The following is an 18,491-nucleotide window of genomic DNA, read 5'->3' on the forward strand; positions in this document are numbered from 1 at the left end:
TGCCTAGCAAAAAAACTACTAGACTAAATTGTCTGAAGTTTGGCAGGTGGCATGCCTTCCATGGGGGCTGACAGGTCCCCAAATTTCATGCACCTCTGTTTAACCAGTGGAAAGTTATAGCTGTGTTTTGAGAGTTTTGAAAAAATGAAATTTTAACTCCACCTAGCACAAACACTCCTGGGCCCAACTGTCTGAAATTTGGCAGGTAAAATCCCCTCCACGGGGGCTACATGTTCCCCAAATTTCATTTATTTATCTTGAAAAATGAAAAATTTATGGCCATTTGTGTTTTCCAATGCAAGTAAATAGGAAAATGTCAAAAACGAGTTATTCGGATATTCAAATCTAGCTTCTGATTTATTTATTTATTTATTTACAATATTTATATACCACTCCACATCAGAAGATTTCGGAGTGGTGAACAACACAGTAAAAGAATAAAACAGCAGGTTAAAAGAGTTAAAATATTTTAAAGATTTGGATCTGAAGCAAAGTGGATGGGGTCTGAATTGGTCCGCAGTGAAGCAGGGCCAATTCAGAAGGTCCAACTCAGCATCCGAAGCGAAGTGGAGGGTCCACGCACAGCCCTAGTTGTAAACCCCCAAGGTGGAGAATGGTTTGGTGACACTGATGAGTGGTCCTCAGTGTTGAACCTTTCTTCAAAGAAGTTGCTGAGAGACTCACAGACATCAGTGCAAATGGCCTCCACAGCCATTATCAGTCATGAATTTGTGCTGCTGCTCCTTATGCCTCATTGGCCTCTTGGTAATTAAGGTCTCATTCTTGCCCGTTTTAGTGCTCTCATGTAGACTTTCCACTCATCTGTCAAGCCAAAGCATCTCTAAGTATGCACAAAGTGTGTCTGTCTCAATAGCTACATCCTGAAAGGAGTGAAGGGAATACCTAACTTTTTATTTTTCTTGTTGACATTGAGTTTTGAGGTAGAGTTTAATGTGTGTGTGTGTGCGGGGGGGAGGTAGGGGTATGTGTGTGTGTTGGGGGGTGTTCAACTTGTGGAAGGCTCAATCTGGGCTGTGGCTTGGAACCTGCTCTCTAAGGTGGGATGTAGGGAAGAACAGAAGTGTCTCTGAGAATGTGCAAAGTATTCTACCTCATCAGGAAAGGAAGCAAAAGCCAGGGCTCTGCCTTGTTTGTCCCCACCAGCCAGCTCTCTGTGCCTGCTTTCTTTTGACCCGTATGTATAACCCTCATTCCTGAGCCCTCGGAACAAATACTATATGGTGTCAGGAGCAGCCTGGCACAAGCTCTCTTGCTGCCTGAAGCAAGAGACAAGGTGCACCGCCTCCACCGCACTGCTCTCCCTTTTGCCACCATGCACCCCACCCCCCACCCCTCACCTTTGCTGCTGTGTCGTGCGGCTGGAGGAAGCGGCCTCCCCGGTCTCATGAGACCCGGCTGGGCTCCTGCAGGACCACACACGACCAGGCCCGGCTCCCGCTGGGTCTTATGGGAGCTGTGCAGCTGTTTCTTCCGGCTGTGCAGCTCTTGCTGAGAGCAACAGACGGGTGGCGGCTGCTCTGGACAGCCCCGTGGACTGCTGTCCTGCTGCGGCAAATGCTGCACTGGGAGAGTAGCTGGTGGGCTTCTCCGGGGCACCAGCCAGTGACAGCAGGCCTGCTTGGATTGGGCGCGGGAGCAGCGCAATGTGCTCATGCACTCGCCCTTTTGCTCAGCCAGCCGTTGTGCCAGAAAGGAGGAGGAAACAAACGGTGCCGTGCTACAGCCAGATGCTGGCTTTCTCAGACACAGGCAGGGAGCAATGTAGACTGTGAGTGGGTGCAAACACGCAGGCAGGCAGGCAGGAGAGGGGGGACTGGGGCCCTAACTTGCTGCCTTTCCTAATCTGTCAACTGACCAAATTGTCTCACAGAGAGAACCAGCCCTGCTCCTCAGAGCGCCTCCTCCGGGGGAGGCTTACAGGATGGCAACAGGGGAGAGGGCTGTTTCAGTGGTGGCCCCCAATTGTGGAACACCCTCCATGGTGAGGCCCACCTCACACCAGCACTGTCCTTTTGAGGGCACCGGGTGAAGACTTTCCTCTTCTCCCAGGCTTTTGGAGGCACATGATGGGCATTTTATGCATCAGTGGTTTTGGTTCTGGTCTGCACCGATGTTTTAGATGTTTGATTATATTTTGGTATTTTCATGGAAATTCTTTATAGCTATTTTATATTTTGAATATTTTCAGTTTTCTTGTAAATTGCCTTGAGCCTTTTTGAGAGGAAAGTGAATAGGAAATTCAAATTATAAATAGTAATAACAATAATGGACTCCACTTTGAGAAAGTTCTAATCTTATCTTCTCAAGCAGTTCTAAAAATATGATTGATTATATGTACCTTGTTTGCCCTATAGATGTTGTTCCACATCTGGTGACCCCCTATGACTCTGGGCAGGTGGGAGTGCCTCTGATACAGGGAGTCCTACGCAAAATGACGCAGAAGACTGACAGTGATCTTGGGCCATGAATTACTGATCATTGCACAAATAGCAGGGACATATTTAAACATTAATTAAGTAAATAATTACAACCACTAAGATGCATAATCCAGTTGTCAAACATCAGCTATCACAACCTTCCTTTCAAATCGCTGCTCCAGCTTAGCTGTTACTGCTGCATCTTGCATCCCATATTCTCCGGCAGGGCAGGAGGCTACTGCTGAGCAAGTGTCGTATTTCCATCTCCTCACAGCTAGTAGGAACACTACATCTCCTCCCAGTATATTCGTATAAAGCCCTCAGGAGCCTCCTGTAAATGCACGGCACACACTTTCTATTGCTCTGCTGTCAGTTTCCTTGGTTCTCTTTTATTTCCCTGATCCTTGGTCTTCACCTTCTCAGCACACCTACCTCTTCTTCTTGTAGCCCTTTCAGCAACCACCCTTCAGGCATCTTTTCCTTCGGATCCATCTGCTGCTGTTATTTCCTCATTCTATTCCATCCTTGAGCCTCCAAGCTCCGCCTCCATTCCAAAGATACCTCTACGGACTGTTGCTATGGTCACAACCCTCCTCCTTCTCTATCTTGCATGCAGCCCCCTTCCAATCCCCCTTCAGGACCAGCCTGCTCCAGCTGCTGCAGGGAACTTTGCCATCCTAGATGAGGGTACTGTGGAGGGCTGTAACAGGTCCTTTCACCTGTCAGGGAAAATGGAGAACATTTCTGCCTGGCTGCTGATGCTGATCCTTTGGAATGCCCTGATTGAGACTGCAGGTCAGGTACCACCCCAAGGTTTTAGGTATGGCTCTTATGAAGTGACCATCCCAAGGAAAGTGACCCCCAGATATGGACAACAAGAATCTCGTGATGTCACCTATCTGCTACAGATTGAGGGGAAGGGCCATGTGGTGCACCTCAGGCAGAAGAAGGGATTTGTCCCTAAACACTTCCCCGTCTTCACCTATAGTAAGGAGGGGGAACTCCAGGTAGACTATCCGTTCGTCAGGGATGACTGTTTCTACCATGGCTTTTTAGAAGGAATGCCCTCTGCTGTGGTCACCCTCAGCACTTGCTCAGGTGGACTCAGGGGTCTGTTTCAATTAGAAAATGGGAGCTATGAAATTGAACCTGTCCAGCCATCTGCTACCTTTCAACATGTGGTGTATCGGTTGGAAGAAGAGTCAGGCGCAGCCCGCATGAGGTGTGGGGTAACGGAGGAAGAGCGAAGTCATCAAGAAGCCATGATCGAGAACAGGGAGGATGTAGCGGCCAAAAGCGTTTCCGCAGAAGACTGGTGGACACACACCAGATATGCAAAGCTTGCGATTGTGGTTGATCATGAACGATATGTCCAATTTGACAGAAATGAAACTCTTGTAGCTCTCCAAGTTCTGGATATCATCCATATCTCAAATTCATTTTATGAGCCGCTTTCTGTTGAGTTGTCTGTAGCTGGACTAGAGATCTGGTCAGAAAAGAACCTCATAAACATTTCTGACAGCATAAGTCAAACACTTTTATTTTTCACTCTTTGGAGAAGGGGCACACTAGTTAAACGTCTAGAGAATGATGCAGGCCACTTATTTGCATATAAGGATTTTGGAAAGGCGGCAGGATTAGCACATGTAGGAAAGGTTTGTAGTGATGGATGGGCTTCTGGTGTGGAAGAATTTAGGAGTCTCAGTTTGTTCTATGTTTCTGCCACATTTGCCCATGAACTAGGCCATAATCTTGGGATGAGTCACGATTCAAAATTCTGTCATTGTGAAAGAGAAAAATGCATAATGGCTGCAAGTCAGGTAAACAGTGATAAGTTTAGCAATTGCAGTTATCAGCAGTATTTTGCAAAAAGGAACTCCCCTTGCTTGTTAATTCCTCCAGATCCTGATAAAATGTATAAATTCAAATCCTGTGGCAACAAAGTAGTGGAAAATGGAGAGCAATGTGACTGTGGGTCACAAGCTGAATGTGAGTCAGATCCGTGTTGCCAGTCTAATTGTACGTTGCGCTCTGGCGCCACTTGTGCTTTTGGACGGTGCTGTGCCAAGTGTCAGTACCTTCCAGCACGGTCCATTTGCAGAGGGAAGACCAGCATCTGTGATCTTCCTGAGTACTGCAATGGGACTTCAGAGAGGTGTCCTGAAGATGTTCATGTGCAAGATGGTGCCCCATGCAGTGATGGCGCATACTGTTATCGTGGGAAGTGCACTACTCACAGCGGGCAGTGCAAAATGATCTTTGGCAGCAAGTCAACAGTGGCTTTAGAGAATTGTTTCAGAGCGCTGAATGCTCAAGGTGATCGCTTTGGCAACTGTGGCCTGAGGCATGGAACATACAAGAAATGTAACCCTGAAAATATCCTGTGTGGTCGAATCCAGTGTGAAAATGTTGATAACTTACCTTCTTTGGAGGAACATAACACCATAATTCAGTCACATGCTGGCAGCAGTGAATGCTGGAGTATAGACTACCACAGTGGGATGAAGACAGCTGATATCGGTGCAGTCATAGATGGCACTCCTTGCGGGACTGACATGATGTGTATTGATGGGCAGTGCACGAATGTGTCCCTGTTGAAGTATGATTGCAATGTCACAACGTGCCATAATCGGGGAATATGCAACAGCCACAAACGCTGCCATTGTGAGTACGGCTGGGCTCCTCCCGACTGTCTCAATAAAGGCTACGGTGGCAGCCTTGACAGTGGACCTGCTTCACGGGACAGGAGTGGTGCCATTACAGGAACTGTTGCAGGAACTGTATTTGTCCTTTCTGCTGCCACTGTTGGTCTTGGCCTGAGTGTAGTATAGACGACTGTGCAGAGGCAGAAGTTTGGAAGGGTGCATTCAAGAATCTGTCCAAGTTAATCAACAGAGAAAGGAAGCCCACAGTGAACAATGCATACAATGCACAGAAAAAATATATGATAATATGATATATAATATATATTGAATCCTGTAAATTTTCCATTATTATTTTGTAAAACTCATTTTTATTTAATCTGTCTCACAGAAGATCTTCAATTTATCCACAAGAAAGAAATCTTTTGCTATATATTCTCACTGTCCTTATAATTTAGCATGCAGGAATCTCTCCTCCTTATTTCCTCCTCCTGCTGTATCAACCTGCCTGCAATTTGTGCTCCTCTGCTGAGGCTTTGCTTCATGTCCCCCCTCCTGGAGAGGTGAGGTTGGTGGCACTGCCCTCCCCAGCAAGGTAAAGATAGCTTCCTCCTTAACATCATTTGTATGACTTGTGAAGACAGTACTGTTTCCTGAGCCTTTAATACTTGATGTGGCTCTTCATTAACTAGCTGATATACCCAGCATTGCCCGGGATATAATTTTGTCAGAGGTACTATTTGTTAGAAATATCTTAAGGTAGGTTTACGCTTTTCGGAAAGGCTTCGTTAGAAAGGTGAAAAGAAAAATTCAGTACATTTTTTGTTTATTATTTTTTTAAAAATTCTTATAAAGAGTACACAACACAAGTTTTTGTTTCTTCATACCAACTAATTCTGCAACTTATAACTTGTATGTGAGAACAACATGGAAATTCCTGAGCAGCATAATCATCAACATGATGGCGACGGTGGCAACAACTCTGGACCTGAAGTTAAATATTATCAAAGTACAAGTTCATTCTAAGGCTTGTTTATAAACAACATTTGTTGTTTTTCCAGTTGGAGCAAATAGGGAATTGCAAACTTAAGGCCAAAGAAGCCGAGTTGAAAAAATCTTCAATTCAGCTACACTTAAAACTCGGCTATTTTGCCCTTCATTTTGCAATTCCCTGGAGTTCACTCCCTCGCTTTTTTTTTTTTTTTTTAATGCTTTGTAAGCCTTAAAGGTCACCAAAACCTTGAAATCTGTCACAAAAAACCTAATCATATTCAAACCCCATTCTCTCTCACACACAATGTGCCACCAATAGACACTCCCTACAGCAACATAAAACTGGAATTCACATCACCCTACCATGCCCCCCAAACAAACACTGCTCCATGTCCCATGTTTCACCAAAACTTCTCCCTAATTCAATGTGCTGTGTAAACATCTGCCTGACCATAAAATACGACAATATCACCTACTGCAATGTGATGCACCAGCCTACCAACTACCAGGTAACTTGCAAATCCTTTACGTCAAACCCCAGCTACACACTTAGCTCAGTAACCTGAAAAAATGTCACCTCTGCCACCTTATGCATTGAAACAAACTGTGGCAAATTCTTAGAGAGATGGGAGTACCAGACCACCTTACCTGTCTCCTGAGAAACCTGTACAAGGGCCAAGAAGCAACAGTAAGAACCAGACATGGAACAACCAATTGGTTCAAAATTGGGAAAGGAGTACAACAAGGTTGCATATTGTCGCCCTGCTTATTTAACTTTTATGCAGAGTACATCATGAGAAACGCCGGGTTGGATGAATCACAGGTTGGAATTAAGATTGCTGGGAGAATTATCAACAACCTCAGATATGCAGACAATACCACCCTAATGGCAGAAAGCGAAGAGGATCTCAAGAGCCTCTTGTTGAGGGTGAAAGTGGAGAGTGCAAAAGCTGGTTTGAAACACAACACTAAAAAAATGAAGATCAAGGCATCTGGCCCTATCACTTCCTGGCATATAGAAGGGGAAGAAATGGAAGCAGTGACAGATTTTATTTCCTTGGGCTCCAAGATCACCGCAGACGGTGACTGTAGCCATGAAATTAAAAGACGCTTGCTCCTTGGGAGGAAAGCTATGGTAAACCTAGACAGCATAGTAATAGGCACAGACATCACCTTGCCGACAAAGGTCCGTCTCATCAAAGCTATGGTTTTCCCAGTAGTAATGTACGGCTGTGAGAGCTGGACTATAAGGAAGGCTGAGCGCCGAAGAATTGATGCTTTTGAACTGTGGTGCTGCAGAAGACTCTTAGGAGTCCCCTGGACTGCAAGGAGGTCAAAGCAGTCCATCCTAAAGGAAATCAAACCTGACTGCTCATTGGAAGGACAGATACTGAAGCTGAAGCTCAAATATTTTGGCCAATGCAAAGAGAAAACTCCCTGGAAAAGACCCTGATGCTGGGAAAGATTGAAGGCAAAAGGAGAAGAGGATGGCAGAGGATGAGATGGCTAGATAGCATCACTGATGCAATGAATATGAAACTGAGCACACTCCGGGAGAGAGCGGAGGACAGGAAGGCCTGGCATGCTATGGTCCATGGGGTCACGAAGAGTCAGACACGACTGAACAACTGAACAACAACAACAACAACTGCCACTTAGGGCTTTATTCCTGAAAGAGGGAATTGCAAACTTAAGGCCAAAGAAGCTGAGTTGGAAAAAATCCTCTATTCAGCTACACGTAAAACTCTGCTATTTTGCCCCTCATTTTGCAATCCCCTTCCCAATCCCTGGAGTTCACTCATTTATGAATAAAGCCCTAAATCTCCAGTCCACTGTGTTATCCCAGCCCCACACAGGCAAGCACACGCTGCACAGCATTTCACATTAGCGTTAATCACACACTACTAACAGATACATCTGGCATTGAAAGGGGTAAAGATATTTAACAGCACCTTGCTCACTCACTGGATATTGCAGAAAAAGGGGAGAGAAACTAAATGCTCTGCGCAGTCAGAAAAGAAACCATGAGTAAACGGGAGGGAACAAACGGCAGCCAGCCAATCCAAGGTGAAGGAAGTCAGAGTGAATGGGAGAGAGACCAATAGAATGAAAGATGGCCAATAGGGTGACTGGTAGCTCAAATCACAAACCTGGCCTGTACCCTGATTCAGAGGGCGTACTTGTTAGTAATGTGACTCAGTGACTCCTGTAATACACTCTGGCAAGTGAGAATGTGAACTAAAAGAGGCAGCAACTGTAGGGCCCAAATGGCAGGCTCAGTGGGCCCCTGCAGTGTGATTAGGCCTAGGGCAGCTTCCCCTTATGCCCTGTCTTACATACGGCCCTGCAGCCAGCCACAAACCCACAAAGCCACACACAATGACTTTTATATATATAGGAGATTCCTAGTTTTAAAATGTGTTTTAGGGATTTTTATTTTTCTGTAGTTTAATCTTTGTGTTTCTGTTGCACATCACCTTGAAACTCCTTGAATGAAGAGGCAATCCAAAACACTTCGAAGGCATTTTTTTTTAAAAAAGGGAATTCCATGTAAAATTGCCAAAAGCCCCATGCGCCATCCAACATATGCATAAAGTAGGAAAACCCCAAGATTCCTTAGGCAAATGCCTTCCCACACTGTGTGATGAAGATGGGATACATCATTCCTAATTGCATTGCTCCAAGTATTCCTTTGTTCAAGCCATTTTGAGCCACATGATACCTCAGTACTGGCAGCCAAATCCCATGCACTTCATAGAGAACACAAGAAGAGCCATGCTGGATCAGACCAAGGATCCATCCAGTCCAGCATTCCATTCACACAGTGGCCAGCCAGCTGTTGACCAGGAAATCACTAGCAGGACATGAGTGCAACAGCACCCTCCACCCATGTTCCCCAGCAACTGGTGTACATAGGCATACCACCTCTGCTACTGGAGGTAGCACAAAGCTGTCAAGCCTAGTAGCTACTGATAGCCTGTTCCTCCAGGAATTTATCAACCCCTTTTAAGGCCATCCAAATTGGTGGCCATCACTACATCCTGTGGTAGCAAATTCCATAGTTTGACTATGCGCTGTGTGCAGAAGTACTTCCGTGTATCTGTCCTGAATCTCCCACCAATCAGCTTCATGGAATGACCCTGGGTTCTAGTATTTTAAGAGAGGGAGAAAAAGGTCTCCGTATCCACATTCTCCACGCCATGCATAATTTCGTAGACCTCTATCGTATCTCCCCTACCCTCTTTTTTTTCCAAGCTAAACAATCCCAGCTATTGCAACCTTCTCTCAAAGGGGAGATGCTCCAGCCCCTTGATCATTTTAGTTGCCCTTTTCTGCACTTTTTCCAGCTCTACAATATCTTTTTTTTTAGGTGTGGTGACCAGAACTGTACACAGTATTCCAACTGGCCACACCATAGATTTGTATAGGGGCAATATGCTCTTGCCAGTTTATTCTCCATTCCTTTTCTAATCATGCCTGACATGGAGTTTGCCTTTTCTACAGTGGCTGCACACTGGATTGACATCTTCACTGAGCTGTCCACCACAACCCCAAGATCTCTTTCCTGGTCAGTCACTGCAGCACCTGGAAAAGACAGACTTTGTCATGAGCCCTCTAAGTCCTTCCTTTTATCTGAGAAATTGCTACCGTTGGACAGCAAAAATGTGCAGTTGGGGGAAAAATAATACTGTAGGTGGAATAGTAAGGAAAAAATTAAAAGCATGTTATGCATATAGGTTTAGTAAGAACTTAAATGACAGGCAGTTCCATGGATGGCATGTAAGACAAACAAATTATATAAGGGAATGTTTACAAAATGGATATGGTATAGTAGGGGTTAATGGAGGCTGGTTATTTATGAAATGGATGCTCAAAAACTGCATAGTTGTTGTCTGTAGTAAGGGACTTGTGTGTTCTTTACAACACAGTTAGGAATAAGGTCCAGGGCACAAACGTACTAATATTAAGATAATTGAGTGTTCTTAAGTTTGTTTGCGGGTCTTGTGCCTCTAGGCTTACCTAGTTCACTATGTAAAGCCTTGCAGCCTGTTTGGTTTAGTAGGTGAGGTCTTGTCTCGGACCCGGTTAGTCTTGGACCATCTCTGAGCTTGTGCTGGAGTTGCTATAAACTGAGAGAAGACTGGAAAATTTGGAGAAGGATCCTGCAGCCCTGCACAAAGAACTGGAAGGAGAGTTGGGAGGGGGGACTTGTTCTGTGATATTTACCCAAGCTGCCTGCTGATAGAGAAGCAGAGCTAACTGTGCAACCAGGGCTATGTCCTGCTGAAGGGCTGAGCAAGGAGAAGTCACTCAAGGGTCGATGAGAAAAGTAGGTGATGGAGACAGTTTTTGGAGTTCCTTTACACTGGCCCTCTGAGCCCTCATTCCCCTGGAAATAAAAGGATGGGGCTGTGCAAATCTGCCTCTGCATGTCAGAAAATAATAAAATGAAGTAAGATCATTGGACTAGTTATAGGCCATGCTCAAGTTATTTAATCATTTAGCACTCTCTCCTCCTAATGTCTCTGGAAAGGCAAAGTCTCCCATAAGTCCAAGAAAACATGATCAGTGGTTAAGGATTATGGGCATTGTAGTCCAAACCAGGTTGCCTACTCCTGGTTTAGCATTTTATGATGAAACCAGCTCAGTTTCTCAGACTTAGGAACATAAGAAGAGCCATGCTGGATTAGACCAAGGGTCCATCTAGTCCAACATTCTGTTCACAGAGTGGCCAACCAGCTGTCGACCAGGAAGCCACAAGCAGCCCATGAGTGCAACAGCCCCCTCCTGCCCATGTTCCACAGCAATAGGCTCACTGCCTCTGCTACTGGAGGTAGCACATAGCCATCAAGGCTAGTAGCCATTGATAGCCTTCTCCTCCAGGAATTTGTCTAACCCCCTTTTAAAGTCATCCAAGTTGGTGGCCATCACTACATCTTGTGGTAGTGAATTCCATAGTTTAACTATGCGCTGTGTGAAGAAGTACTGCCTGTTGTCTCTGTCCAGAATCTCCCACCAATTAACTTCATGGGATGAGCTTGGGTTCTTGTGTTATGAGAGAGGGAGAAAAAAGTCTACCTGTCCACATTCTCCACACCATGCATAATATGGTAGACCTCTCTCATGTCTCCCCTTACCCTACTTTTTTCCAAGCTAAACAATCCTAGCTCTTGTAACCTAATTTTTATTTTTGTGAACCACTCAGAGAACTTCAGCTATTGGGCAGTATAGAAATGAAATGAATAAATTATTCATTCTATTATTTTTATGTTTTTATCACTCTTAATGTGTTAACTGTTGTTATGTATTTTATTGCTGTAAGCTGCCTTGGGAGGGCTTCTGCCCTGAACGGTGGCCAGGAAATAAATAAATAAATAAATAAATATTCTTCCTTCATAGGGGAGTTTTCCAGCCCCTTGAACATTGTAGTTGTCCTTTTCTGCACTTTTTCCTTTTCCACAATATCTGTTTTTAGGTGGGGTGACCGGAAGAGTACACAGTATTCTAAGTGTGTTCGCACCCTAGATTTGTATAAAGGCAGTATGATATTGGCAGTTTTATTCTCAATTCCTTTTCTAATTATGCCTAACATGGAATTTGCCTTTTTTACAGCGGCCGCACACTGGGTTGACATTTTCACTCAGCTGTCCACCACAACCCTAAGATCTTTTTTGTGGTTGGTCACCACTAGCTCAGATCCCATCAAGTTATACTTGAAGCTGGGATTTTTTTGCCCCAGCGTGCATCACTTTACACTTGCTTACATTGAACCGCATTTGCCATTTAGATGCCCATTCTCCCAGTTGGGAGAGATCCTTTTGGAGCTCCTCACAATCCCTATTTGTTGTAACCACCCTAAGTAATTTGGTGTCATCAGCAAACATGGCCACTTCACTACTTAGTCCTAATTTCAGATCGTTTATGAACAGGTTCAGATGCATTGGCCCTGATACAGATTCCTGTGGGGCCCCACTATTTACTTCCCTCCATTGGGAGAATTTACCGTTTATTCCTACTCTCTGCTTTCTGCTCTTTATCTAGTTACTGATCCATAAAAGGACCTCTCCTCTGATTCCATGACTGCTAAATTTGCTCAGGAGTCTCTGGTGACGGACTTTGTCAAAATCCTTTTGGAAGTCCAAGTAAACAGTGTCTACCGGATCACCCCTGTCTACATGTTTATTGACACTCTCATAGGACTCTAAAAGGTTAGCGAGGCAGGACTTACCTTTGTGTAGGGATGTACGAAAGTCACTTACCTTTTCGAAGGGTGACATTCGTGGTGGGGGCAAGGCGCTCCATGCCTCCCCCCAAAATTCTGGCTGGGGGGGGAGGTGCTCCGTCTCTCCCCCCCCCCAAATCCTGGCCAGCTGGCTCTGCTCCGCAAGGATTCTGCGGAACCGCCGGCCAGCTCCGCCAGCGGCCAGACATCCGGCCGCTGGCTAGCAGGGATGCAAATGGCGGCGTAGCTGCTGCCGTTTACGTCCCTGCCATCAGCCATGATAGGCTACGTAAATGTTTACGTAGCCTATCACGGCTGATTTAAAAGAAAAAAAAAATGTGTACGCAAAGGCGGCGCCCATGGTAGGGATGTCGGAGAATTTCTCCATGAATCTCCGGAAGGCCGAATGCATTGGCATTACGTAGCCTATCACGGCTGACTGCAGGGATGCAAACGGCGGCGGCTATGGCCGCCGCCATTTGCGTCCTGGCATAAGATGAGATTCTAGGCTGGAGGGACGGGGCACCTCCCCCCTGGCCAGAATTTCGGCCGGAGGGATGGGGCGCCTCCCCCCCACCGCGAAGCAAGCTGCTGGATAAGGTGAAGGACTTTCGTCCATCCCTACCCATGGGCGCCGCCATTTGCGTTCCTTATTTTGGCATGTCTTAGCCTACATAAACATTTACGTAGACTAAGACGGCGAAAATAAGGGGAACGCAAATAGCGTAGCGTCTACGCTATTTGCGTTCCCCTTATTTTTGCCGTCTTAGTCTACGTAAATGTTTACGTAGACTAAGACATGCCAAAATAAGGAACGCAAATGGCAGCGCCCATGGGCGCTGCCATTTGCGTACACGCTTTTTTTTCCCCTTGTAAATCAGCCGTGATCGGCTACTTAAACATTTATGTAGCCTATCACGGTGTTTTTAAAAAATCTAGCCGTGATAGGCTATGTAAATCTTTACGTAACCTATCACTTTTTTTGTTTTTTGTTTTTTTAACTGGAAATGGCGGCAGCGGCAGCCGGTCAGAAGACCGGCCGCCGCAGCCACCACCGGAGCTGCCGCCACCGCCAGGAAGATCCGCCCAAGGTAAGTCCCGTCCCAGGGGGGTGGCGGGGGGGTGGCAGACCTTCCGCCACCGATTTCGGGGGGCCGAATGCGCTGGCATTCAGCCTCCCCGAGATCCGTGGCGGAATTCTCTGACATCCCTACTTGTGGAAGCTTTTTCAGCAGGGCTTGTCCTTCTATATGCCTAGTAATTTTATCTTTAATAATGCTTTCAACCAATTTACCCGGAACAGGCATTAAACTACTCAGCGTGTAATTTCCTGGATTCCCTCTGGATTCCTCTTTAAAAATTGGTGTTACATTGGCCATCTTCCAGTTCTCTGGCATAGTGGACTTATTAGTGGAAGAGGCTCACAGCCAGGCGTGGCTGAGGAAGGCTGATTCTCCTCTGCGTCCCCCACCCTGTAATGGTTTTAGATCCATGAAATCACAGTTCCCTCACAACTTCACGTAAAGATGAGGCACCATGCTACCAGCCTTCCATGTTTCCAACAACATACAACAGCTCCCAGCAAGAACCTCTTCGTAATAGCTGCATGTCGATCATTAGGAACGTAGGAAGCTGCCTTATGCCGAGTCAGACCATTGGTTCATCTCGCCCGGTATTGCCGGCACTGTCTGGCACAGGCCCTCCAGGGTTTCAGGCAGGAATTTTTCCAGCCCTTCCTGGAGAAGCCACAGATTTAACCTGGGACCTTCTGGTTGCAAAGCAGCTGCTCTGCCACTGAGCCATCGCCCCTCCCCAATTAAAAGTTGCATGGGAAACGTGGAGGAGCGAGACCTCCACCCAGCTTCAGCCGCAACTCAACCACTGCCGAAGGCCACCGATCCGTTTGCTGTTTACTGACTTCCACATAAGCCAATGGGGTCGCACGCAAAAGCAGCCAGCTGGAGGAAAATGGTTTCAGCACAGCTGTTTGGCAGGCTGTTCAGAGTCCAATTCCATGGGAAACGGAGCACATGAGGAGAGCCGTAGCTGCACACCCTGTTTTCCTGCAGAATCAGTGACGGAGAATGAGGGTGCGCAGGAATGTCTTTCCTCGCACGCCGTGTTTGGTGCCAGCTGTAGCAGCAGTGGCGTGGGGGGGAGCAGGGCACCCACAGGCCACCGGGGCTTGCGGGCTGCGCACCCATGCTCCACAGCCATCCCGGTCACGTTTTCAGCTGGAGCGCAGGACGGAAGCTGCCTAGTGGCCTTGGCAGTGCTCTTCAGCTGTTGCTCAAAATGGGAATCAGGTCCTGCTGGAGGCCCCGGAACAAATGCCGTCAGATCACAGGGGAGTTCCTGGGAAGAGGGGCATCCGGATCACCACTTCGAGAAAGTTCCGGGCTCACCTGTCAGGAGGTTCCCTAAACATGACAGATTATATGATGCTGTCTTGAGACCAATGACTTTGGACTAGCGGGGATACCCATGCTCAGTATCAGTCCCAACATGAAAGAGAATTGACAGTGACTGACAGTAATCCTGGACCCCACATTGCTGTTCCATGCAGCAATGTCTAGGACACATTTATACACTAAGTAAATATTTGAACCTGCTAAGATGCATAATCCAGTTATCAAACATCAGCTATCACAACCTTCCTTTCAAATCGCTGCTCCAGCTTAGCTGTTACTCTGCATCTTGCATCCCATATTCTCTGGCAGGGCAGGAGGCTACTGCTGAGCAAGTGTCGTATTTCCATCTCCTCAGAGCTGGTAAGAACACCACATCTTCTCCCAGCATATTCATATAAAGCCCTCAGGAGCCTCCTGTAAATGCACGGCACATTACTCCCCTTCCATTACTCCTCTGTCAGTTTCCTTAAAGGTAAAGGTAAAGGTGTCCCCAACCAGCGTGTCCGACTCTAGGGTGCGGTGCTCATCCCCGTTTCTAAGCCGAAGAGCCAGCGCTGTCCGAAGACACTTCTGTGGTCATGTGGCCAGCATGACTGAACACCGAGGTGCATGGAACGCTGTTACCTTTCCCGCCGAGGCAGTACCTATTTATCTACTTGCAATTTCTTGCTTTCGAACTGCTAGGTTGGCAGAAGCTGGGACTGAAGACGGGAGCTCACTCCGTCATGCAGTACTCGGGTCTCGAACTGCTGACCTGCCGACCTTCCAGTCTGCAGTTCAGCGTCTTAACCACTAAGCCACCGCGGCCCCCGTCAGTTTCCTTGGTTCTCTTTTATTTTCCTGATCCTTGGTCTTCACCTTCTCAGCACACCTACCTCCTCTTCTTGTAGCCCTTTCAGCAACCACCCTTCAGGCATCTTTTCCTTCGGATCCATCTGCTGCTGTTATTTCCTCATTCTATTCCATCCTTGAGCCTCCAAGCTCCGCCTCCATTCCAAAGATACCTCTACGGACTGTTGCTATGGTCACAACCCTCCTCCTTCTCTATCATGCATGCAGCCCCCTTCCAAGCCCCCTTCAGGACCAGCCTGCACCAGCTGCTGCAGGGAACTTTGCCATCCTAGATGAGGGTACTGTGGAGGGCTATAGCAGGTCCTTTCACCTGTCAGGGAAAATGGAGAACATTTCTGCCTGGCTGCTGATGCTGATACTGATCCTTTGGAATGCCCTGAATGAGACTGCAGGTCAGGTACCACCCCAGGGTTTTAGGTATGGCTCTTATGAAGTGACCATCCCAAGGAAAGTGACCCCCAGATATGGACAACAAGAATCTCGTGATGTCACCTACCTGCTACAGATTGAGGGGGAGGGCCACGTGGTGCACCTCAGGCAGAAGAAGAAATTTGTCCCTAAACACTTCCCCGTCTTCACCTATAGTAAGGAGGGGGAACTCCAGGTAGACTATCCGTTCGTCAGGGATGACTGTTTCTACCATGGCTTTGTACAGGGCAAGGCCTCCTCTCTGGTCACCCTCAGCACTTGCTCAGGGGGACTCAGGGGTCTGCTGAGATTAGAAAATGAGACCTATGAAATTGAACCTGTCCGGCCATCTGCTACCTTTCAGCATGTGGTGTATCGGTTGGAAGAGTCAGGCACAGCCCGCATGAGGTGTGGGGTAACGGAGGAAGAGCGAAGTCATCAAGAAGCCATGATCGAGAACAGGGAGGATGTAGCGGCCAAAAGCGCTTCCGCAGAAGACTGGTGGACACACACCAGATATGCAAAGCTTGCGATTGTGGTTGATCATGAACGATATGTCCAATTTGACAGAAATGAAACTCTTGTAGCTCTCCAAGTTCTGGATATCATCCACACTTCAAATTCATTTTATGAGCCGCTTTCTGTTGAGTTGTCTGTAGCTGGACTAGAGATCTGGTCAGAAAAGAACCTCATAACCATTTCTGACAGCATAAGTGAAACACTTTCATCTTTCACTAATTGGAGAAGTGACATACTAGTCAAACGTCTAGAGAATGATGCAGGCCACTTATTTGCATATAAGGATTTTGGAAAGGCAGCGGGATTAGCATATGTAGGAAAAATTTGCAGTCAGGGATGGGCTTCTGGTGTGGAAGAATTTAGGAGTCCCAGTTTGTTCTATGTTTCTGTCACGTTTGCCCATGAACTAGGCCATAATCTTGGGATGGGTCATGATTCAAAATACTGTCGTTGTGATAGAGAAGAATGCATTATGGCTGCAAGTCAGGCAAACACTGATAAGTTTAGCAATTGCAGTTATCAGCAATACTTTGCAAAAAGGGACTCCCCTTGCCTGTTAATTCCTCCGGACCCTGATAAACTGTATAAATTGACATTCTGTGGCAACAAAGTAGTAGAAACTGGTGAGCAATGTGACTGTGGTTCAAAAACTCAATGTGAGTCGGATCCGTGTTGCCAGTCTAATTGTAAGTTGCGTTCTGGCGCCACTTGTGCTTTTGGACGGTGCTGCGCCAAGTGTCAGTATCGTCCAGCTGGAACTGTTTGCAGAGGGAAGACCGGCATCTGTGATCTTCCTGAGTACTGCAATGGGACTTCAGAGAGGTGTCCTGAAGATGTTCATGTGCAAGATGGTGCCCCATGCTGTGATGGTGCATACTGTTATCATGGGAAGTGCACCACCCACAGTGGGCAGTGCAAAATGATCTTTGGCAAGGAAGCGACCGTTGGCTCTGAGAATTGTTTCAGGGTACTGAATGCTCAAGGCGATCGCTTTGGCAACTGTGGCCTTAGACATGGAGTCTACAAGAAATGTGATGCCAAGAATATCCTGTGTGGACGAATCCAATGTAGAAATGTTGAAAGCTTACCTCCTTTGGCGGAACATAGCACCATAATTCAGTCACAGGCTGGCGGTAGTGAATGCTGGAGTGTGGACTACCACAGTGGGATGGAGATAGCTGATATTGGAGCAGTGAGAGACGGCACTCCTTGCAGCTCTGACATGATGTGCATTGACGGGGACTGCGTCAGTGTGTCCCTGTTGAAGTATGATTGTGATGTCACAAAGTGCCGTAATCGGGGAATGTGCAACACCCACAAACATTGTCACTGTGATTATGGCTGGGCCCCTCCCGACTGTCTCAATGAAGGCTATGGTGGCAGCACCGACAGTGGGCCTCCTCCCGCACAGAAGGGAGGTGCTGTAGCAGGAACTATTTTAGGGATTTTATTTGTTCTTTTAGCTCTTGCTGTTCATGTGTTTGTGTATTACAGGACTGAACTGGTACACCAATTTAGAAGACTGAGGGCAAAATGCCATCCCACAGAATCCAACCAGGAAGACAGTCCACAGTCGATCACAGAAGTGAACAATGCAGAATCTGCTTAAGATGTACTCACTTAACAGTGAACAGTGTTATGCAAAAAATACCCTTGAGTCTGCATGATTCTATTGTTGTTTCAAACACTGGGGTTTGAATGGAACTTGTTTTCTAGGCACGTGAAAATCCTGGGTTCATCAATGGGGAAGAAACCCTCTGTGCTGAGGCCCTCTGTTGATTTTCTAACACACTGAAAGGTCTCCTGCTAGCTCAGTTTCGATGGGCCTCCATATCTGAAATAGAAGACCCTGAGCAATAGCTGAACTCCCGAACATCACCATATTCTCACAGAAACTCAGTGGTGCAGCTATGTAATTGTACAGCCTGGATGTAATGGTCTTACCAGGTGGATTGGTTCAGCTGTGAAGCACACAACTAATGTTTATCTTCACCCCAGCCCACTG

General features: G+C 46.7%; 1 protein-coding gene and 1 pseudogene across 1 annotated transcript; both read left to right on the forward strand.

Moving 5' to 3' along the window:
- The first annotated feature begins 3,169 nt into the window (after nt 1-3,169).
- LOC146357440 (disintegrin and metalloproteinase domain-containing protein 20-like) lies at nt 3,170-5,353 on the forward strand (annotated as a pseudogene).
- A 10,522-nt stretch (nt 5,354-15,875) lies between these two features.
- On the forward strand, nt 15,876-18,095 carry LOC146357441 (disintegrin and metalloproteinase domain-containing protein 20-like). Its single transcript, XM_084847963.1, has one exon. The coding sequence runs from the start codon at nt 15,882-15,884 to the stop codon at nt 18,093-18,095; it is 2,214 nt and encodes a 737-aa protein (XP_084704089.1). The 5' UTR covers nt 15,876-15,881.
- The last annotated feature ends 396 nt before the right edge of the window (nt 18,096-18,491 follow it).

Source organism: Heloderma suspectum, chromosome 1, assembly GCF_057233095.1.
Source record: "Heloderma suspectum isolate Gila_16-S chromosome 1, 16-S_ref, whole genome shotgun sequence".
NCBI lineage: Eukaryota > Metazoa > Chordata > Lepidosauria > Squamata > Helodermatidae > Heloderma > Heloderma suspectum.